Source organism: Pseudophryne corroboree, chromosome 1 (assembly GCF_028390025.1).
Source record: "Pseudophryne corroboree isolate aPseCor3 chromosome 1, aPseCor3.hap2, whole genome shotgun sequence".
Lineage (NCBI taxonomy): Eukaryota > Metazoa > Chordata > Amphibia > Anura > Myobatrachidae > Pseudophryne > Pseudophryne corroboree.
In genome coordinates, this window is record NC_086444.1 from 23,848,106 (window position 1) to 23,871,317 (window position 23,212).

General features: G+C 51.2%; 1 protein-coding gene across 3 annotated transcripts in view; it reads left to right on the plus strand.

Annotated features, from left to right (window-relative positions):
- Window positions 1-23,212, plus strand: part of KIF24 (kinesin family member 24) — a 106,605-nt gene that overhangs the window by 41,696 nt on the left and 41,697 nt on the right. For 2 of the 3 annotated variants that reach the window (XM_063957772.1, XM_063957763.1), the window contains exons 2-6: window positions 1,903-2,500; window positions 3,833-4,022; window positions 4,318-4,415; window positions 6,702-6,917; window positions 7,299-7,386. In XM_063957772.1, coding sequence (XP_063813842.1) covers window positions 1,926-2,500; window positions 3,833-4,022; window positions 4,318-4,415; window positions 6,702-6,917; window positions 7,299-7,386 — 1,167 coding nt within the window. In that variant the 5' untranslated portion in view covers window positions 1,903-1,925. The remainder of the gene's footprint in view (window positions 1-1,902; window positions 2,501-3,832; window positions 4,023-4,317; window positions 4,416-6,701; window positions 6,918-7,298; window positions 7,387-23,212) is intronic. The other variant, XM_063957783.1, reaches the window with a different exon arrangement.

The window sequence follows — 23,212 nt, forward strand, 5'->3', positions numbered from 1 at the left end:
TCATATTGAGATATCGCAAATGAGAGAATCGTGGTTGGATGTTTTGCTTTTTGTCCGAGAGCAATCGGGTTGAAGATTTCTATTGCAATTAAGTGAAATTACAATTTAAATAGAAATGTGATATTTGTGTGTGTGATGGTGGTCCATCTGCCGGATGCTCCCCCAGATTATACCGTGTATGTAGTATAGATTGGGGTAAGTGGCTCACCTTATGAGGTCATGGTGGCACAGAGGGGTGTGGTTCATCAAATCGACAGTGTCTAGGTCGACAATGTTTAGGTCGACCACTATAGGTCGACAGTCACTAGGTCGACATGGATGGAAGGTCGACAGGGTTTCTAGGTCGACATGTGCTAGGTCGACAGGTCTAAAGGTCGACATGAGGATTTTTTATTTTTTTTGTGTCGTTTTCTTCGTAGAGTGACCGGGATCCCAAATTGGTGCACCGTGTCCCCTCGCATGGCTCGCTTCGCACGCCATGCTTCGGGCATGGTGCCTTCGCTCCGCTACCGCTTCGCTCGGCACACTTTACCGTTCCAATCGTAGTCCACGTGGATCGTTAAGTATGAAAAAATCCAAAAAAAAAAAAAAAAAAAGTGAAAAACTCATGTCGACCTTTAGACCTGTCGACCTAGCACATGTCGACCTAGAAACCCTGTCGACCTTCCATCCATGTCGACCTAGTGACTGTCGACCTAAACATTGTCGACCTAGACACTGTCGATCTTCAGACCGGATCCCGGCACAGAGCGGAGATTACTGTTTTTTATTATTACCATTTATTTAGCGTATTCCGGAATGCTTTACAATGATACATACTGCTGTTTGCTTTGTTTGCGGAGATAGAGGATCTGGTGTGTTGGCATAAAATGTCCATAATTACTATTTACAGCTGGTAGCTTCTGTGTGTTACTTTTAATAAAGATGTGATATGGTGGCATGCAGGGCAGGAAGCTATATGGTGATCTGGGATGTAGACCTATAGGTATGACAGGTGTGTACATACCTGTAGAGGTCACTTACACAGCCGAGCAGCGCACAAACTACTTTACGGTGTTGCTGCCGGTTTCTGCGAGATTGTACCGATTTCTTAGTGTCCACATGTAGCTTAAAGATGGCGGAGACTGCAACATTTTCCCTCCTTATCGGAGGACGTCTGTAGATCAGGGTGTCCCATAATTTCTTGGTTAGGGAGGGATAAAGAAATCATCGCACCCTGCAGCTCACAATAGAGGAGATTTTGTGTTTGTTTTACTGGGAGGAGACTGCGCGGTCAGGTGGTGTATCCATGTAGCGTGTTCCCATCCTGTCTCCTGCAAGTGGGGTAATGGCGCCTCACCCTGTACATCCGTTTCTCCTAACCATGGACCTCAAGGCATACTAACAGTCCAGGTTTTAGGGATAGCCATGCTTAAGCACAGATGCTTAAATTTAAAATAATTTATGGTACTAATTAAGTCGCCTGTGCTCAAGTATGGCTAACCTTAATATTCGGACTGTTAGTGTGCCTTGAAAACCATGGTTAGGAATCCCTGCTATACGTTCTGTGTGACGCCCTACACCAGAGGTTCTCAAACGCGGTCCTCAAGGTACCCCAACGGTCCAAATTTTAAGTTTATCCATGCTTGGCCACAGGTGACTTAATTAGCGCCTCATTCTATTTGATTTACCCATCTGTGCTGAGCCATGGATATACCTAACACCTGGACCGCCAAAGCAAGTTGCGTTACCGCTGTATTTTTTTACCCTTGTCCGCTCATTGTAACCCTCTGTAATAATTATAAGAGGCATGAAGCAATGCCCCTGCTTCCCAGTGACTGACCGATTGCTGCCTCCACTCTAATCTGGCGACACTGGGCGCTGTATGTTGTATTGAATAACGTTGTGTTTTGTATCTTGTAGAGCGGACCGCTGGGCTGCGGGAGATGGCCTCCTGCCTCCTGGAGTGCCTCTGTGAGGCTGAGCTGGGGCAGTACTACCCACACTTCCTGGCTATGGGATTGCAGAAGATTGAGGAGTTGGCAGAGGTCACCATGAAGGATTACTCCAAGCTGGGAGTGCATAGTATGGAGGACCGCAAGCGCCTCTTCCAGCTGATTAAAATAATTCAGAGCGTGGCAGCTGAGGACAGCGATGGGAGAACACCCCTGCAGCCGGGCTGCGTCTACCTGCAGCCCCCTCACAACCGCTCTGCCACCAGGAGGCAGCTGCAGTTTGACTTCTCCTATGAGACGGACGGAGACGAGTTCCCATCATCTAAATCCTTTCGTAACCATTTCATTAAGCACCCTGCAGAAATCTGCGACAGGGCGCCACCTGTTGGCCAGTACCATGGCCAGAGGCTCCCCACAGCACCGGAAGAGGAGAGTCCAGCTGAAGGGTCCCGCCTGGAGGCACTGAGGGGCACAGCACCAGGCCTTAGAGACACGGAGGGCCCAGTTATTCACAGAGTGATGCACGTGTCGGGGTATAACTATGGCGTGCCACAGACGCACTTACGGTAATCACACATCTTGCAGCGACCTGTCTGATACACCCGTTGGTCTGTCCGGCCTTAGTTTATGACCATTATTGAATCCTATGTTATACACCTCATTGTAATGCAGGTAACATTAACTGCTTTCTTCTAAGTGTTATTCATGTTCTGTGTGGTCCTCGCATCGGTGTGTGCCACATTCTGGCAACACAATTGTGGATCTGATACTTATAAACTGATTCACAACCAGTTGGAACACTGCTAGATCTTCTCATGACCATAATGGTCAGTTGCAGGAATCTCCAGTTGTCTCATAAGTCTGGTGTATTAGTTATTGGGGCCAGAATGATGCGTTTGCTCACAGAGAAGCAGCCTAGGCCAGTGTATCTGGTTGTGCTGCCTTATTACTGCACGTATAGGTGGTCATTCCGAGTTGTTCGCTCGCTAGCAGTTTTTAGCAGCCGTGCAAACGCTATGCCGCTGCCCACTGGGGAGTGTATTTTAGCTTAGCAGAAGTGCGAACGAAAGGATCGCAGAGCGGCTACAAAATTAATTTGTGCAGTTTCAGAGTAGCTTCAGACCTACTCAGCGCTTGCAATCACTTCAGACTGTACAGTTCCTGTTTTGACGTCACACGCCTTGCGTTCGGCCAAGCCACGCTTGAGTTTTTTCGAACACTCCCTGAAATCGGTCAGTTGACACCCAGAAACACCCACTTCCTGTCAATCACTCTGCGGTCAGCAGTGCGACTGAAAAGCTTCGCTAGACCTTGTGTGAAACTACAACGCTCGTTGTAATAGTACGACGCGTATGCGCACTGCGCCGCATGCGCAGAAGTGCCGTTTTTTTGCCTGATCGCTGCACAGCGAACGAAAGCAACTAGCGATCAACTCGGAATGACCACCATAGTCCGTTCCAGTATCACCAGTCTTCCAATTGATTTCGTGTTCACTGTAGATACAGGGTGCTGATCAGGGAGGAGGACGTATTTTAATTTTAAAGGGCAAAATTGTACACCTACCGCATCTGTAGCTTCACGTTTAAGGTTGGGTCTATCAGGACTAAAACATGCCCTCCTCACTGATCAGCGTCCTGCACCTAGCGTGAACAGTATGATTCTCTAATTAGAAAAGCTTTCCAGCCTTGTTATTCTAGTCTGACCACAATTGTATATATTGTATTAATAGTTAATGTGAATTGCTATAGTCTATAGTGTAAGCTGGGCCATGTATAGAAAGCAGTGCAGCGTAACGTCAGATGAACATTGTCCTATTGAATCCGTAACCTAAAGACACATTATCCGGTCAGTGATGGACGGTGCTGACTTTTGTTGCCTCCTGGCGTGTGATTGGACAGGCCCAGCGCTGCGGACAAAGAGGAACCCTGGACGGATAGCGATAAAATCCGCGTTTGTGTCCGCAAGCGCCCTCTAGGCCTAAGAGAGGAGCGCCGCGGGGAATTGAACGTGGTGAGCGTGGAGGACGGACAAACTGTTCTAATTTACGAGCGGAAAGAAGCGGTCAATCTGAAGGAATATATTCTCCAGGTATGAGGTCTCTTCTCTGATGGGGGGGCTGAGCACGAGGAGGGGGGGGGGGGGGGGGGGGTTAATGCTCAATGTATCCGAAACAAATCGTGTTGCATTGGCTGGTGGTCTGCATTAGACAAAATCTTTAGGTAATTTGTCTGACCCCCACTTTGTTAACATGCGGAATTCACTTTATTGGTACAGAGGATCTATAACCACCAACTTCTATTGTTCAAGTTGTAATTTTACTATTTCTGAGGATTATTAATTTATTTATTTGTCTATTTAAATTTCCCCGGGTGTATTCTTTCAGCACGTGTTTTACTTTGATGATGTGTTTAGCGAGACGTTGACCAATCAGGATGTGTACATGAAGACTGCGTACCCACTCATCCAGCATGTGTTTAACGGGTAGGGAACGTTCCGTCATTTCACGATGCTGCGCCTTCATTGTCTGCAGTCTGATAATCAATAATGTAACGTGTTTTGTGCGTCACTGCGTGGTTCCGCTAGTAGTCTCCGTGCATGTATGTTAGTTGTGATTTCCCTAGTGTTCCAGAACGCTGATTTATTTAAGGTTATAATTAGAGAAAATATATTTGACCAAATTACCAAATTCTGATGTTCCCGGAGCGAGTTATAAGGCTCGTGAAGAAGAGAGACTTGGACAGTAGGTGTGTCAGAGGATGCGCTAGCCATCAATTGTAAAAAAAAAGGTTATCAATTTTGTCACCAGGTGACGATAAAAATCACTTGAATAGCGCAACAATTGCTAAATCAATACGTTACGGAAGAATGGATCATCAGCCATTCCCTGATCCCCAGACCACACTCCCTGTGACTTTTTTTTTTTAATGTGTTTTGTTTTTTGTTTTTTTTAAGAACCACGTGTATGGTAAAGGGTGTAATTCTGTCAGATTTCAGTGACCACACTAGACGCCCTGTGCCGACTATTCCACCTGTCACATTCTGTTCTGCTGAAGAGTATACTGTTCTTCAAATGGAAACTGTTGTTTGCCACAATGGAGGACACATGAAACAATTGTTGTGCTATGCAAGTGATCACTGCCTGGTGACAGTTTTTAAAACAATTTTTTCTTTTCTTTAATAAATGGTTAGCACTTCCTCTGAAGATCCTGTTTTCCCAGTTTCTCTTCACTCGCTTCAGAGTGCTCCATATAGGGATACTTTCATTTCTTCTTCAGGGTCCATAGTCTCCACAGGGTTAACCTTTGGGTATGTTGGTGGACACCAGAACACTTGACTGTATTGCTAACCAGTTTCACAGGTTACACAAAAATAAACCAGAAGTTGCAGAGTGTGATTCGCCAATCAACATAGATGTGTAAGAGCAAGTTAAAGGTTTTTATGCTCTATTGTTCCTGGTCGGAAAAGCCTAACAGAATATTGTGGGCCCAAGGGGTATGCATCTGACCAGTCAGGCCAACAACACGTGGCGTCAAATTGCACCCATCCTTTACGGAATTCGGAAAAGCAGCGGTTTACCAATGTGTGTGGCATCTTTTGTGACTGCGTTTCTCAAAGTTTCACAACTGCGCCTGTGTAAGGATGTTTATAGATGTTGTGTAAAAGGACCAGAAGTGAAAAACAATCTAAATAATAATGTTTATTAACTATCATAAATGTTGTAAGTTCATAGTTTGCAACAATACAAACCCTAGTGACCAAAAAAGAGTTTGGTATTACGTAGGAAAAAATGAAAAAATTAAATAAAAATAAAATAAAAATAGAAAAATGAAAAAATAAAAATGCCTGGAAAGTCTGTATTGTTTGAGATTAAGAATTAAGAAATTGTTACCAGTCCAAAAGAGAAATTAATTATGTGGTGGAAATAGAGTGTGGCGTCCCACCTCTTTCCCACCTCAGGTGTAGTCCTGTACTCACTTGAGTACACAGTGTAATTGGAATTTCTGAACTGATACTGAAATTTACGGAGTGAAGAGTCCGTTGCAGATGTTATAAATCAAACGCCTCCCCAGAGGGTGATGATGATCTTAAGTGCGGTCACTTTACTAAGGGGTACCCCAATTGGATAGCGGAGGGACAAGGTGAATAGGGGACAAGGTGACTGGAAACTCCGGACTCCCCGCTTGTCACCTCTGTCACGATCGGCGAGAGGCGTCCGTATCCACGGGCGTCCACCGCCTGTCGAGACCGGGGGATGCGGTCACGTCTCTGGGGGGAAGGTATCACAGGCTTCGGGACCCACAAGGGGACTGTCCGCCGTGAACCCTCCCTCCTACGGAGTGTGTTACCTTGTATCCTATGCTTGATCCCGTCGACTGCTTCCACGGCTCTGATCTGTCTTCTCTGCGCCTGGTGATCGGTGCTCTGCTTCTCTGGTCTTTTCCCCTCTCGGCCGCGCGGTTCAAACTTCCTCCGCAACGTTTCTTGTATCTTACGTATGTTCAGTATAGATTTGTTTTTGGAAAGCTCCTGTAGTCTGTGTGATGTGATTTTTATCTGGCTATTGCTGCTCCTTCCTGTGAAGAGCAGGAGCCAGGGCTGGGACAGTGTGGTGGAGGGAGGCAGCAGCACTGTGCAGGAACATGAGGAGGAGCAGGAAGAGGTAAAAATCTTTTGTGACTGTACTGTGTGTCTCGGGCACGTGAGCCCTTCCCAGGTCAGACGCTTGTTACCAGCCTTGGTTGAGTATCTGTTGTGTTCTTATTTCAGCGGGAATGCTGCATGTTTTGCATATGGCCAGACCGGAGCCGGTAAAACGTACACCATGATCGGCACCCAGAAGAACCCTGGACTCTACGCCCTGGCTGCTAGGGACATCTTCCAGCAACTTGAGTCCTCCCAGCCCAGAAAAGACCAGACTGTCTGGATCAGCTTTTTTGAAATTTACTGCGGACAACTGTACGACCTGTTAGATGGCAGGAAAAGGTGCGTCTCCCAGCTGTCTCTCATGTTGTGGCATCTCCTGGTATATGTTCCCCCGATGTATGCAGACCAAGCGCATAGTGATGCAGCAAGTGTTTGTAAGTAATGATGTCTTGTTGGACGGCGGACCCTCTTACCTCAGCACAGGTGTAATGAACTGGTTTCTGTCCATAACGCTGTGCAGTAATATTTAGTCTATTAACGCTCTGATTGCAAGAGCCGCACTTTGCGTGCCAGGGTTCCGTACTCCTGAGCTTATACCATCGGACTGGCATTACTTAGTATGCAGCCAATACTTCTATTATTGTGCATCTCTGGTGTAAATGTGCAGCTGCAGCAAATAAAGAACCCGGAATAATCCGCTCTCACGTTGTCTTCCTACAGGCTCCATGCTAGAGAGGACGGGAAGCATGTGGTTCAGGTTGTGGGACTGAGAGAAGTTCAAGTCAAAAATGTGGATTTCCTTCTGGAGGTAAGAAATGCAACTACTATGTAAATGATGTGACCCAACCAATCACCCCTGTCCTTATGTGACCCAACCAATCACCCCTGTCCTTATGTGACCCAACCAATCACCGCTGTCCTTATGTGACCCAACCAATCACCCCTGTCCTTATGTGACCCAACCAATCACCGCTGTCCTTATGTGACCCAACCAATCACCCCTGTCCTTATGTGACCCAACCAATCACTCCTGTCCTTATGTGACCCAACCGATCACCCCTGTCCTTATGTGACCCAACCGATCACCCCTGTCCTTATGTGACCCAACCGATCACCCCTGTCCTTATGTGACCCAACCGATCACTCCTGTCCTTATGTGACCCAACCGATCACCCCTGTCCTTATGTGACCCAACCAATCACCCCTGTCCTTATGTGACCCAACCAATCACCCCTGTCCTTATGTGACCCAACCAATCACCCCTGTCCTTATGTGACCCAACCAATCACCCCTGTCCTTATGTGACCCAACCAATCACCCCTGTCCTTATGTGACCCAACCAATCACCCCTGTCCTTATGTGACCCAACCGATCACCCCTGTCCTTATGTGACCCAACCAATCACTCCTGTCCTTATGTGACCCAACCGATCACCCCTGTCCTTATGTGACCCAACCGATCACCCCTGTCCTTATGTGACCCAACCGATCACCCCTGTCCTTATGTGACCCAACCAATCACCCCTGTCCTTATGTGACCCAACCAACCAATCACCCCTGTCCTGTGTCTTTAACGAAGTATATGGAGAAAGTGTGGAGCTGGATTATTGTCCACGGCAGCGGTTTTATTGTAGCCTTTCCAAGAGCTAGCATAGAGCAGCATAGAGCAGTGTTGGTTTCCCTGTAGTGCAATGTCGCATGACTATGTCCCAGGTTTGTTTGGCTTTGTCTTCTGTTCATTTCTGGATTATTGGCAAAGATCTAATTTTTTGTATAGTTTTGTACCTTGCAATGTAATCCCAAATCTGTGTATGTAAACCACTTGCCCCAAAACAAGATTCAGTTCTGTATGGAGAAGTATACAGTAATCTGCAGGGCAGTGGTAAAGTGGGGGGCTCCCTGACTGCTACAGTAATCTGCAGACAGAGAGGGGGGGTGCTTCCCTCCCCCCTGGTATCCCCCCAGCACGCTGACTAATACCTGTAACAATACTTGAACCTATCTGGTAATAGAATTTCAGAGAATTGGTTACATGCGTTTGCAAAAACATGGTTAGCTGCTGAGCCGCACCAAGGCTTCTCCGATATCAGCAGTCTTAACACTACATAATAGCAGTGCCCACATAGGGCCATGTCAGTGGCGGATCCAGGGGGGGGGGCACTCGGGCCCGTGCCCCCCCTGTCATTTCTGGCCTCCGTCCCCTCCGTACCCCGTTCTCCCCCTGCGCTCTCCTGTTCTCCCCCGGCGCCGCACAGGGAGATGACGGGCGCCCGCTGAGATTGTGTTACCAGCGGGCGCTCGTCTCCCTGCACAGCGGTAGCCGGATGCAGGAGCTCAGTACTGAGCTCCGGCTTCCGGCGCTGTCACTGTGCGCCGTGCGCTATGGGAGAGACGTCAGTCATGACGTCTCTCATAGTGCTGAGGAGCGGACGCCCAGGGAGGAGGAGGACTGCAGCGGCGCGGGAACGGGGCTCGGTAAGTATGTTTCTCTGACGTCCTAGTGGATGCTGGGGACTCCGTAAGGACCATGGGGAATAGACGGGCTCCGCAGGAGACTGGGCACTCTATAAGAAAGATTTGGTACTATCTGGTGTGCACTGGCTCCTCCCTCTATGCCCCTCCTCCAGACCTCAGTTAGATTTCTGTGCCCGGCCGAGCTGGATGCACACTAGGGGCTCTCCTGAGCTCCTAGAAAGAAAGTATATGTTAGGTTTTTTATTTTACAGTGAGACCTGCTGGCAACAGGCTCACTGCAACGAGGGACTAAGGGGAGAAGAAGCGAACCTACCTGCTTGCAGCTAGCTTGGGCTTCTTAGGCTACTGGACACCATTAGCTCCAGAGGGATCGACCGCAGGACCCGTCCTTGGTGTTCGTTCCCGGAGCCGCGCCGCCGTCCCCCTTACAGAGCCAGAAGCAAGAAGATGGTCCGGAAAATCGGCGGCAGAAGACTTCAGTCTTCACCAAGGTAGCGCACAGCACTGCAGCTGTGCGCCATTGCTCCTCATACACACTTCACACTCCGGTCACTGAGGGTGCAGGGCGCTGGGGGGGGGGCGCCCTGAGCAGCAATAAAATCACCTTGGCTGGCAAAATAACCACAATATATAGCCCCAGAGGCTATATATGTGGTGATTACCCCTGCCAGAATACAGAAAAAAGCGGGAGAAAAGTCAGCCGAAAAAGGGGCGGAGCCATCTCCCTCAGCACACTGGCGCCATTTCTCCCTCACAGTTCCGCTGGAAGGAAGCTCCCTGACTCTCCCCTGCAGTCTACACTACAGAAAAGGGTAAAAAAGAGAGGGGGGGCACTAAATTGAGGCGCAGTAAATATTATAGCAGCTATAGGGGACATAATTCAGTTAGTCCCTGCATTATATAGCGCTCTGGTGTGTGCTGGCATACTCTCTCTCTGTCTCCCCAAAGGGCTTTTGTTGGGGTCCTGTCTCCTTTAAGAGCATTCCCTGTGTGTGTGTGCGGTGTGTCGGTACGGCTGTGTCGACATGTTTGATGAGGAGACTTATGTGGAGGCGGAGCAGATGCCTATAAATGTGATGTCACCCCCTGCGGGGCAGACACCTGAGTGGATGGACTTATGGAAGGAATTACGTGCAAGTGTCGACTCCTTACATAAAAAATTTGACGACGTGCCAAATGCGGGACAGCCGGCTTCTCAGCTCGTGCCTGCCCAGGCAATTCAAAGGCCATCAGGGGCTCTAAAACGCCCACTACCTCAGATGGCAGACACAGATGTCGACACGGATACTGATACCAGTGTCGACGACGATGAGTCAAATTTAATGTCCACTAGGGCCATTCGTTGCATGATTGAGGCAATGAAAGAGGTATTACACATTTCTGATATAAACCCAGGTACCTCAAAAAAGGGTATTATGTTTGGGGAGAAAAAACTACCAATAGTTTTTCCCCCATCTGAAGAATTAAATGAAGTGTGTGAAGAAGCGTGGGCTTTCCCCGATAAAAAATTGGTGATTTCAAAAAAATTACTAATGGCGTTCCCTTTCTCGCCAGAGGATAGGTCACGTTGGGAAACTCCCCCTAGGGTGGATAAAGCGCTCACACGTTTGTCTAAAAAGGTGGCACTACCGTCTCCGGATACGGCCGCCCTAAAGGAACCTGCTGATAGAAAGCAGGAGGCTATCCTAAAGTCTATATATACACACACTGGTGTTATACTGAGACCAGCTATTGCTTCAGCGTGGATGTGCAGTGCTGCTGCTGCTTGGTCAGATTCCCTGTCGGAAAATATTGACACCCTAGACAGGGACACTATATTGCTAACCGTAGAGCATATAAAAGACTCAGTCTTGTACATGAGAGATGCACAGAGGGAGATCTGCCGGCTGGCATCTAGAATAAGTGCATTGTCCATTTCTGCTAGGAGAGGCTTATGGACTCTGCAGTGGACAGGGGATGCAGATTCTAAAAGGCACATGGAAGTTTTGCCTTATAAGGGTGAGGAGTTATTCGGGGATGGTCTCTCAGACCTTGTTTCCACAGCAACAGCTGGGAAGTCAGCATTTTTGCCCCATGTCCCCTCACAGCCTAAGAAAGCGCCGTATTATCAGGTACAGTCCTTTCGACCCCAGAAAAACAGGCGGGGAAAAGGCGGGTCCTTTCTGTCTAGAGGCAGAGGAAGGGGAAAAAAGCTGCACCACGCAGCAGGTTCCCAGGAACAAAAGTCCTCCCCCGCTTCTTCCAAATCCGCCGCATGACGGTGGGGCTCCACAGGCGGAGCTAGGTACGGTGGGGGGCCGCCTCAAAAATTTCAGCGATCAGTGGGTTCGCTCACGGGTGGATCCCTGGATCCTTCAAGTAGTATCTCAGGGGTACAAGCTGGAATTCGAGGCGCCTCCCCCCCGCCGTTTCCTCAAATCGGCCTTACCGACAACTCCCTCGGGCAGGGAGGCTGTACTAGAGGCAATTCACAAGCTGTATTCCCAGCAGGTGATAGTCAAAGTACCCCTACTTCAACAAGGACGGGGTTACTATTCCACACTGTTTGTGGTACCGAAACCAGACGGCTCGGTGAGACCCATTTTAAATTTGAAATCCTTGAACACATACATAAAAAGATTCAAGTTCAAGATGGAATCGCTTAGGGCGGTTATTGCAAGCCTGGACGAGGGGGATTACATGGTATCCCTGGACATCAAGGATGCTTACCTGCATGTCCCAATTTACCTTCCTCACCAGGAGTACCTCAGATTTGTGGTACAGGATTGACATTACCAACTCCAGACACTACCGTTTGGACTGTCCACGGCACCGAGGGTGTTTACCAAGGTAATGGCAGAAATGATGATACTCCTTCGAAAAAAGGGAGTTTTAATTATCCCGTACTTGGACGATCTCCTAATAAAGGCGAGGTCCAGGGAGCAGTTACTGGTCGGAGTAGCACTATCTCGGGAAGTGCTACAACAGCATGGCTGGATTCTAAACATCCCAAAGTCACAACTGGTTCCTTCCACACGCTTACTGTTCCTGGGGATGATTCTGGACACAGAACAGAAAAAAGTGTTTCTCCCGCAGGAGAAAGCCAGGGAGCTGTCATCTCTAGTCAGAGACCTCCTAAAACCAAAACGGGTATCGGTGCATCACTGCACACGAGTCCTGGGAAAAATGGTGGCTTCATATGAAGCAATTCCGTTCAGCAGGTTCCATGCAAGGACCTTCCAGTGGGACCTCTTGGACAAGTGGTCAGGATCGCATCTTCAGATGCATCAACTGATAACCCTGTCTCCAAGGACCAGGGTGTCTCTACTGTGGTGGCTGCAGAGTGCTCATTTTCTAGAGGGCCGCAGATTCGGCATACAGGACTGGGTCCTGGTGACCACGGATGCCAGCCTTCGAGGCTGGGGCGCAGTCACACAGGGAAGAAATTTCCAGGGACTTTGGTCAAGTCAGGAGTCGTCCCTACACATAAACATTCTGGAACTGAGGGCCATTTACAATGCCCTAAGTCAGGCAAGGCCCCTGCTTCAAAACCAGCCGGTTCTGATCCAATCAGACAACATCACGGCAGTCGCCCATGTAAACCGACAGGGCGGCACAAGAAGCAGGGTGGCGATGGCAGAAGCCACAAGGATTCTCCGATGGGCGGAAAATCACGTACTAGCACTGTCAGCAGTGTTCATTCCGGGAGTGGACAACTGGGAAGCAGACTTCCTCAGCAGACACGACCTACACCCGGGAGAGTGGGGACTTCATCCAGAAGTCTTCCTACTGTTGGTAAACCGTTGGGAAAGGCCACAGGTGGACATGATGGCGTCCCGCCTCAACAAAAAGCTAAAGAGATATTGCGCCAGGTCAAGGGACCCTCAGGCGATAGCTGTGGACGCTCTAGTGACACCGTGGGTGTACCAGTCGGTTTATGTGTTCCCTCCTCTGCCTCTCATACCAAAGGTACTGAGAATAATAAGAAGGCGAGGAGTAATAACGATACCCGTGGTTCCGGATTGGCCAAGAAGAGCTTGGTACCCGGAACTTCAAGAAATGTTATCAGAGGACCCATGGCCTCTACCGCTCAGACAGGATCTGCTACAGCAGGGGCCCTGTCTGTTCCAAGACTTACCGCGGCTGCGTTTGACGGCATGGCGGTTGAATTCCGGATCCTAAAGGAAAAGGGCATTCCGGAGGAAGTCATTCCTACGCTGATAAAAGCCAGGAAAGAAGTAACCGCAAACCATTATCACCGCATTTGGCGAAAATATTTTGCGTGGTGTGAGGCCAGGAAGGCCCCTACAGAGGAATTTCAGCTGGGTCGTTTTCTGCACTTCCTACAGTCGGGAGTGACTATGGGCCTAAAATTGGGTTCCATTAAGGTCCAGATTTCGGCTCGTCGATTTTCTTCCAGAAAGAACTGGCTTCACTGCCTGAAGTTCAGACTTTTGTAAAGGGAGTGCTTCATATTCAGCCCCCTTTTGTGCCTCCTGTGGCACCTTGGGATCTCAATGTGGTGTTGAGTTTCCTAAAATCACATTGGTTTGAACCACTTAAAACTGTGCATCTGAAATATCTCACGTGGAAAGTGGTCATGTTATTGGCTTTGGCTTCGGCCAGGCGTGTGTCAGAATTGGCGGCTTTGTCATGTAAAAGCCCTTATCTGATTTTCCATATGGATAGGGCAGAATTGAGGACTCGTCCCCAGTTTCTCCCTAAGGTGGTATCAGCTTTTCACCTGAACCAACCGATTGTGGTGCCTGCGGCTACTAGGGACTTGGAGGATTCCAAGTTACTGGACGTAGTCAGGGCCTTGAAAATTTATGTTTCCAGGACTGCTGGAGTCAGGAAAACTGACTCGCTTTTTATCCTGTATGCACCCAACAAAATAGGTGCTCCTGCTTCTAAGCAGACTATTGCTCGCTGGATTTGTAGCACAATTCAGCTGGCGCATTCTGCGGCTGGATTGCCGCATCCTAAATCAGTGAAAGCCCATTCCACGAGGAAGGTGGGCTCATCTTGGGCGGCTGCCCGAGGGGTCTCGGCTTTACAACTTTGCCGAGCTGCAACTTGGTCAGGGGCAAACACGTTTGCTAAATTCTACAAATTTGATACCCTGGCTGAGGAGGACCTTGAGTTCTCTCATTCGGTGCTGCAGAGTCATCCGCACTCTCCCGCCCGTTTGGGAGCTTTGGTATAATCCCCATGGTCCTTACGGAGTCCCCAGCATCCACTAGGACGTCGGAGAAAATAAGAATTTACTCACCGGTAATTCTATTTCTCGTAGTCCGTAGTGGATGCTGGGCGCCCATCCCAAGTGCGGATTGTCTGCAATACTTGTATATAGTTATTGCCTAACTAAAGGGTTATTGTTGAGCCATCTGTTGAGAGGCTCAGTTATATTTCATACTGTTAACTGGGTATGATATCACGAGTTATACGGTGTGATTGGTGTGGCTGGTATGAGTCTTACCCGGGATTCAAAATCCTTCCTTATTGTGTCAGCTCTTCCGGGCACAGTATCCTAACTGAGGTCTGGAGGAGGGGCATAGAGGGAGGAGCCAGTGCACACCAGATAGTACCAAATCTTTCTTATAGAGTGCCCAGTCTCCTGCGGAGCCCGTCTATTCCCCATGGTCCTTACGGAGTCCCCAGCATCCACTACGGACTACGAGAAATAGAATTACCGGTGAGTAAATTCTTATTTTTTTTTTCTTCCTTAATGCAGCGGGGGCATCTCCTGGGGGCAAACTACGGGGGACATTACTACTGGGGGGCATCAACAAGGGGCATTACTACGGGGGGGGGGGGGCAAACTACTGGGGGCATTATAACTGGGGGGCAAACTACTGGGGGCATTATAACTGGGGGGCATCTACTGGGAGCATCACTACTGAGGGGTCATCTATTGGGGGCAGCTACTGGGGGACATTTTTACTGGGGGCCATCTACTGGGGGCATTACTACAGGGGGGTCATCTATTGGGGGCAGCTACTGGGGGACATTTTTACTGGGGGGCATCTACTGGGGGCATTATTACTGGGGGGCATCTACCGGGGGCATTACTACTGGGAGGTCATCTATTGGGGGCAAACTTATAAGGGGCATTACTACTGGGGGCAAACTACTGGAGGACATTATTACTGGGGGGTATCTACTGGGGGCAAACTGCTGGGGGACATTATTACTGGGTGGCATCTACTGGGGGCAAACTACTGGGGGACTATTACTGGGGGCCAACTACAAAGGTGCCAACTACTGGCGGCGTAACTACAGGGGCATTACTACTTGGGGGCTAAACTACAGGGGGGCCAAACTACTGGGGCCAAACTACTGGGGGATAACTACAGGGGCCAAACTACTGGGGGCATTACTACTGAAGGCTAAGCTACAAGGGGGCATAACTACAGGGACTAAACTACAATGGGGCAAACTACAGGGGGGCATTACTACTGGTGGCTAAACTACTGGGGGCATTACCACTGGGAGGCTAAACTAAAGGGGGCAGGGGTAAACTACTGGGGTCATGACTGCAGGGGAATTACCACTGGGGGCATAATGACTGGGGGCATTACTACAGGCAACATTACTACTGGGGGCAATACGGGCATTGCAAAAGGGGCACCACTACTTGGGGGTCTATATAAGGGGCACTACCAGTACAGTGGACATTGCATAATGAGCGCTACAACTGTGGGCATTGTATAAGAAGCGCCACCTCACATGCACCGAAGCCGCACGCAAATGTACTTGCCCCTTCCATGGTGCCCCCCCTATCATTTTCTTCTGGATCCGCCCCTGGGCCATGTGATTTGTCTGCAATAAGGCCTCATGACAAAGCTTATAAATTTTTTTAGCACCTGATATATAATTATCTCCAGGAATAATTGAGCAGCTACCACTGTTTATCTGCATGTGTGAGAAGGCATTGAATGGGAGCAGCATTTGGAAAGCATGCTGGTCCTTGTAGTGTCAATGGGAAATCTTAGGGGTGGCTCTCAGGTAAGCTAACCCTCAGTCTGGATGCGGTTTTGTATGAGCCTTTATCATGAGGCCTTACTGTAGACAAATCACATGGCCCTATGTGGGCACTGCTATTATGTAGTGTTAGGACTGCTGATATCCGAAAAGCCTTGACGCAGCTCAGCAGCTAAACATGGGGGTCATTCCGAGTTGATAGCTCGCTAGCTGCTTTTTGCAACGCTGCGAGCAGAGAGTCGCCACCCATAGGGGAGTGTATTTTTGCTTTGCAAGTGTGCGAACGCTTGTGCAGCCGAGTGGTACAAAAAAGTTTTGTGCAGTTTCTGAGTTGCCCAGAACTTACTCAGCCACTGCGATTACTTCAGCCTGTCCGGGCCCGGAATTGACGTCCGACACCCGCCCTGCAAACACTTGGACACGCCTGCGTTTTTCCAAACCCTCCCAGAAAACGGTCACTTGCCACCAACAAACGCCCTCTTCCTGTCAATCTCCTTGCGATCGGCTGTGCAAATGGATTCTTTGTTAAATCCATTGCTCAGCAACGATCCGCATTGTAACCGTATCACGCGCATGCGCATTGCAGTACATACGCATGCGTAGTTTTGACCTGATCGCACCACAGCGAAAAAACCTAGTATGCGATCAGGTCGGAATGACCCCCCCCATGTCTTTGCAAACACATGTAACCAAATACTATTACCAGATAGGTTCAAGTATTGTTACAGGTATTAGTTGGTGTGCTGGGGGGATACCAGGGGGTAAAAAGCACCCCCACTATCTGTCTGCTGTTGGGTTGTGACCCCTCCCCTTTTTTAGCACCTGATATAATTATCTCCAGGAATGATTGAGCAGCTACCACTGTTTGTTTGCGTGCTGCAGTAATCTGCAGGGCGGAGATAAAGAGGGGTGCTCCCTGTCTGCTACAGTAATCTGCAGGGCAGGGGGCTCCCTGTCTGCTACAGTAATCTGCAGGTTGCGGGTAGGGCGGGGGGCTCCCTGTCTGCTACAGTAATCTGCAGGGTGCGGGTATGGTGGGGGGCTCCCTGACTGCTACAGTAATCTGTAGGGTGGGGGGCTCCCTGTCTGCTACAGTAATCTGCAGGGTACGGGTAGAGTGGGGGGCTCCCTGACTGCTACAGTAATCTGTAGGGTGGGGGACTCCCTGTCTGCTACAGTAATCTGCAGGGCGGGGGGCTCCCTGTCTGCTACAGTAATCTGCAGGGTGCGGTTAGGGCGGGGGCTCCTTGACTGCTACAGTAATCTGCAGGGTGGGGGGCTCCCTGTCTGCTACAGTAATCTGCAGGGTGGGGGGCTCCCTGTCTGCTACAGTAATCTGCAGGGCGGGGGGCTTCCTGTCTGCTACAGTAATTTGCGGGGGGCTCCCTGTCTGCTACAGTAATCTGCAGGGTGCGGGTAGGGTGGGGGGCTCCCTGACTGCTACAGTAATCTGTAGGGTGGGGGGCTCCCTGTCTGCTACAGTAATCTGCAGGGTGCGAGTAGGGCGGGGGGCTCCCTGACTGCTACAGTAATCTGCAGGGTGGAGATAAAGCAGGGGGCTCCCTGACTGCTACAGTAATTTGCAGGGTGCGGGTAGGGCGGGGGGCTCCCTGACTGCTACAGTAATCTGCAGGATGCGGGTGAGGCGAGGGCTCCCTGACTGCTATAGTAATTTGCAGGGTGGAGGTAAAGCGAGGGCTTCCTGACTGCTACAGTAATTTGCAGGGTGTGGGTTAGTCGAGGGGCTCCCTGTCTGCGACAGTAATCTGTAGGGTGGGGGGCTCCCTGTCTGCTACAGTAATCTGCAGGGCGGGGGGCTCCCTTTCTGCTACAGTAATCTGTGGGGGGCTCCCTGTCTGCTACAGTAATCTGCAGGGTGCGGGTAGGGTGGGGGGCTCCCTGACTGCGACAGTAATCTGCAGGGTGGAGGTAAGGCGGGGGGCTTCCTGACTGCTACAGTAATTTGCAGGGTGTGGGTTAGTCGAGGGGCTCCCTGTCTGCGACAGTAATCTGCAGGGTGGAGGTAAGGCGGGGACTTCCTGACTGCTATAGTAATTTGCAGGGTGCAGGGTGAGGCGAGGGGCTCCCTGTCTGCGACAGTAATCTGCAGGGTGCGGGTAGGGTGGGGGGCTCCCTGACTGCTACAGTAATCTGTAGGGTGGGGGGCTCCCTGTCTGCTACAGTAATCTGCAGGGCGGGGGGCTCCCTTTCTGCTACAGTAATCTGTGGGGGGCTCCCTGTCTGCTACAGTAATTTGCAGGGTGCGGGTAGGGTGGGGGGCTCCCTGACTGCGACAGTAATCTGCAGGGTGGAGGTAAGGCGGGGGCTTCCTGACTGCTATAGTAATTTGCAGGGTGCAGGGTGAGGCGAGGGGCTCCCTGTCTGCGACAGTAATCTGCAGGGTGCGGGTAGGGTGGGGGGCTCCCTGTCTGCTACAGTAATCTGCAGGGCGGGGGGCTCCCTGTCTGCTACAGTAATCTGCAGGGCGGGGGGCTCCCTGTCTGCTACAGTAATCTGCAGGGCGGGGGGCTCCCTGTCTGCTACAGTAATCTGCGGGGGGCTCCCTGTCTGCTACAGTAATCTGCAGGGTGCGGGTAGGGTGGGGGGCTCCCTGACTGCTACAGTAATCTGTAGGGTGGGGGGCTCCCTGTCTGCTACAGTAATCTGCAGGGTGCGGGTAGGGCGGGGGCTCCCTGACTGCTACAGTAATCTGCAGGGTGCGGGTAGGGCGGGGGGCTCCCTGACTGCTACAGTAATTTGCAGGGTGCGGGTAGGGCGGGGGGCTCCCTGACTGCTACAGTAATCTGCAGGGTGCGGGTAGGGCGGGGGGCTCCCTGACTGCTACAGTAATCTGCAGGGTGCGGGTAGGGCGGGGGGCTCCCTGACTGCTACAGTAATCTGCAGGATGCGGGTGAGGCGGGGGCTCCCTGACTGCTATAGTAATCTGCAGGGTGGAGGTAAGGCGAGGGCTTCCTGACTGCTATAGTAATTTGCAGGGTGAGGCGAGGGGCTCCCTGTCTGCGACAGTAATCTGCAGGGTGGAGGTAAGGCGGGGGCTTCCTGACTGCTATAGTAATTTGCAGGGTGCAGGGTGAGGCGAGGGGCTCCCTGTCTGCGACAGTAATCTGCAGGGTGCGGGTAGGGTGGGGGGCTCCCTGACTGCTACAGTAATCTGTAGGGTGGGGGGCTCCCTGTCTGCTACAGTAATCTGCAGGGCGGGGGGCTCCCTTTCTGCTACAGTAATCTGTGGGGGGCTCCCTGTCTGCTACAGTAATTTGCAGGGTGCGGGTAGGGTGGGGGGCTCCCTGACTGCGACAGTAATCTGTAGGGTGGGGGGCTCCCTGTCTGCTACAGTAATCTGCAGGGCGGGGGGCTCCCTTTCTGCTACAGTAATCTGTGGGGGGCTCCCTGTCTGCTACAGTAATTTGCAGGGTGCGGGTAGGGTGGGGGGCTCCCTGACTGCGACAGTAATCTGCAGGGTGGAGGTAAGGCGGGGGCTTCCTGACTGCTATAGTAATTTGCAGGGTGCAGGGTGAGGCGAGGGGCTCCCTGTCTGCGACAGTAATCTGCAGGGTGCGGGTAGGGTGGGGGGCTCCCTGTCTGCTACAGTAATCTGCAGGGCGGGGGGCTCCCTGTCTGCTACAGTAATCTGCAGGGCGGGGGGCTCCCTGTCTGCTACAGTAATCTGCAGGGCGGGGGGCTCCCTGTCTGCTACAGTAATCTGCGGGGGGCTCCCTGTCTGCTACAGTAATCTGCAGGGTGCGGGTAGGGTGGGGGGCTCCCTGACTGCTACAGTAATCTGTAGGGTGGGGGGCTCCCTGTCTGCTACAGTAATCTGCAGGGTGCGGGTAGGGCGGGGGCTCCCTGACTGCTACAGTAATTTGCAGGGTGCGGGTAGGGCGGGGGGCTCCCTGACTGCTACAGTAATCTGCAGGGTGCGGGTAGGGCGGGGGGCTCCCTGACTGCTACAGTAATCTGCAGGATGCGGGTGAGGCGAGGGCTCCCTGACTGCTATAGTAATCTGCAGGGTGGAGGTAAGGCGAGGGCTTCCTGACTGCTATAGTAATCTGCAGGGTGGAGGTAAGGCGGGGGCTTCCTGACTGCTATAGTAATTTGCAGGGTGCAGGGTGAGGCGAGGGGCTCCCTGTCTGCGACAGTAATCTGCAGGGTGCGGGTAGGGTGGGGGGCTCCCTGACTGCTACAGTAATCTGTAGGGTGGGGGGCTCCCTGTCTGCTACAGTAATCTGCAGGGCGGGGGGCTCCCTTTCTGCTACAGTAATCTGTGGGGGGCTCCCTGTCTGCTACAGTAATTTGCAGGGTGCGGGTAGGGTGGGGGGCTCCCTGACTGCGACAGTAATCTGCAGGGTGGAGGTAAGGCGGGGGCTTCCTGACTGCTATAGTAATTTGCAGGGTGCAGGGTGAGGCGAGGGGCTCCCTGTCTGCGACAGTAATCTGCAGGGTGCTGGTAAGGCGGGGGGCTCCCTGATTGCTACAGTAATTTGCAGGGTGAGGCGAGGGGCTCCCTGTCTGCGACAGTAATCTGCAGGGTGGAGGTAAGGCGGGGGCCTCCTGACTGCTACAGTAATTTGCAGGGTGCGGGTAGGGTGGGGGGCTCCCTGTCTGCGACAGTAATCTGCAGGGTGCTGGTAAGGCGGGGGGCTCCCTGATTGCTACAGTAATTTGCAGGGTGCAGGGTGAGGCGAGGGGCTCCCTGTCTGCGACAGTAATCTGCAGGGTGGAGGTAAGGCGGGGGCCTCCTGACTGCTACAGTAATTTGCAGGGTGTGGGTTAGTCGAGGGGCTCCCTGTCTGCGACAGTAATCTGCAGGGTGGAGGTAAGGCGGGGGCTCCCTGACTGCTACAGTAATTTGCAGGGTGCTGGTTAGTCGAGGGGCTCCCTAATCTGCAGGGTGGAGGTAAAGCGGGGGCCTCCTGACTGCAGAGGGTTTTATATTTCAGGCGATGGGATTTGATGTTTGCTAATTGTGTCCATATAAGTTACAGGCCACTCACCATTATCTGGGACATATGGGGTAATTCAGAGCTGATTGCTGCTGTGCGTTTTTGCACAGCAGGCGATCAGGTTCTAACTGCGCATGTGTATGCACCGCAATGCCCATGTGCGTCGGACAACAACAAAGGGCATCGCCAGTCAGCGACGGGATGGTGCGAAAAATCCGATCGCACGGGCGTTCGCAAGGTAGTTGACCGGAAGAGGACGTTTGTGGGTGGCAACTGAGCGATTATTGGGAGTGTCCGTAAAAACGCAGACGTGCCCAAGCGTTTTCAGGGAGAGTGTGTGACGTCCGCTCCGGCCCCGATCAGCCTGATGTGATGGCACTGTAGGAGTAAGTCCTGGGCTGCGCAGAGTCTGCACACAGTGGATATTTAGCAGCTCGGCGTACACATAGGATCACACACTTGCACAGCAAATTTATTTCTCTATCGTCCTAAGTGGATGCTGGGGTTCCTGAAAGGACCATGGGGAATAGCGGCTCCGCAGGAGACAGGGCACAAAAAAGTAAAGCTTTTACCAGATCAGGTGGTGTGCACTGGCTCCTCCACCTATGACCCTCCTCCAGACTCCAGTTAGATTTTTGTGCCCGGCCGAGAAGGGTGCAATCTAGGTGGCTCTCCTAAAGAGCTGCTTAGAGAAAGTTTAGCTAGGTTTTTTATGTTACAGTGATTCCTGCTGGCAACAGGATCACTGCAGCGAGGGACTGAGGGGAGAAGGAGTCAACTCACCTGCGTGCAGGATGGATTGGCTTCTTGGCTACTGGACATCAAGCTCCAGAGGGACGATCACAGGTACAGCCTGGATGGTCACCGGAGCCGCGCCGCCGGCCCCCTTGCAGATGCTGAAGACAGAAGAGGTTCAGAATCGGCGGCTGAAGACTCCTGCAGTCTTCTAAAGGTAGCGCACAGCACTGCAGCTGTGCGCCATTTTCCTCTCAGCACACTTCACACAACAGTCACTGAGGGTGCAGAGCGCTGGGGGGGGCGCTCTGAGAGGCAAATAAAAACCTTATTAGAGGCAAAAAATACCTCACATATAGCCCACAGAGGCTATATGGAGATATTTAACCCCTGCCTAACTTCAAAAATAGCGGGAGACGAGCCCGCCGAAAAAGGGGCGGGGCCTATCTCCTCAGCACACAGCGCCATTTTCTCTCACAGAAAAGCTGGAGAGAAGGCTCCCAGGCTCTCCCCTGCACTGCACTACAGAAACAGGGTTAAAACAGAGAGGGGGGGCACTGATTTTGGCGATATTGTATATATATAAAAGATGCTATAAGGGAGAAACACTTATATAAGGTTGTCCCTATATAATTATAGCGTTTTTGGTGTGTGCTGGCAGACTCTCCCTCTGTCTCCCCAAAGGGCTAGTGGGTCCTGTCCTCTGTCAGAGCATTCCCGGTGTGTGTGCTGTGTGTCGGTACGTGTGTGTCGACATGTATGAGGACGATGTTGGTGAGGAGGCGGAGAAATTGCCTGTAATGGTGATGTCACTCTCTAGGGAGTCGACACCGGAATGGATGGCTTATTTAGAGAATTACGTGAGAATGTCAACACGCTGCAAGGTCGGTTGACGACATGAGACGGCCGACAATCTATTAGGACCGGTCCAGGCGTCTCAGAAACACCGTCAGGGGTTTTAAAAACGCCCATTTACCTCAGTCGGTCGACACAGACACAGACACGGACACTGAATACAGTGTCGACGGTGAATAAACAAACGTATTTCTCATTAGGGCCACACGTTAAGGGCAATGAAGGAGGTGTTACGTGTTTCTGATACTACAAGTACCACAAGAAAGGGTATTATGTGGGAGTGAAAAAACTACCTGTAGTTTTTCCTGAATCAGATAAAATAAAATGAAGTGTGTGATGATGCGTAGGGTTACCCCGATAGCAAATATTGGCGTTGTACCCTTTCCCGCCAGAAATTAGGGTACGTTGGGAAACACCCCTTAGGGTGATAAGGCGCTCACACGCTTATCAAGTGGCGTTACCGTCTCCAGATACGGCCGCCCTCAAGGAGCCAGCTGATAGGAAGCTGGAAAAATATCCTAAAAAGTATATACACACATACGGTGGTTATACTGCGACCAGCGATCGCCATCAGCCTGGAGATGCAGTGCTGGGTTGGCTTGGTCGGATTCCCTGACTGAAAATATTTTATTCATGTAGAGCATTT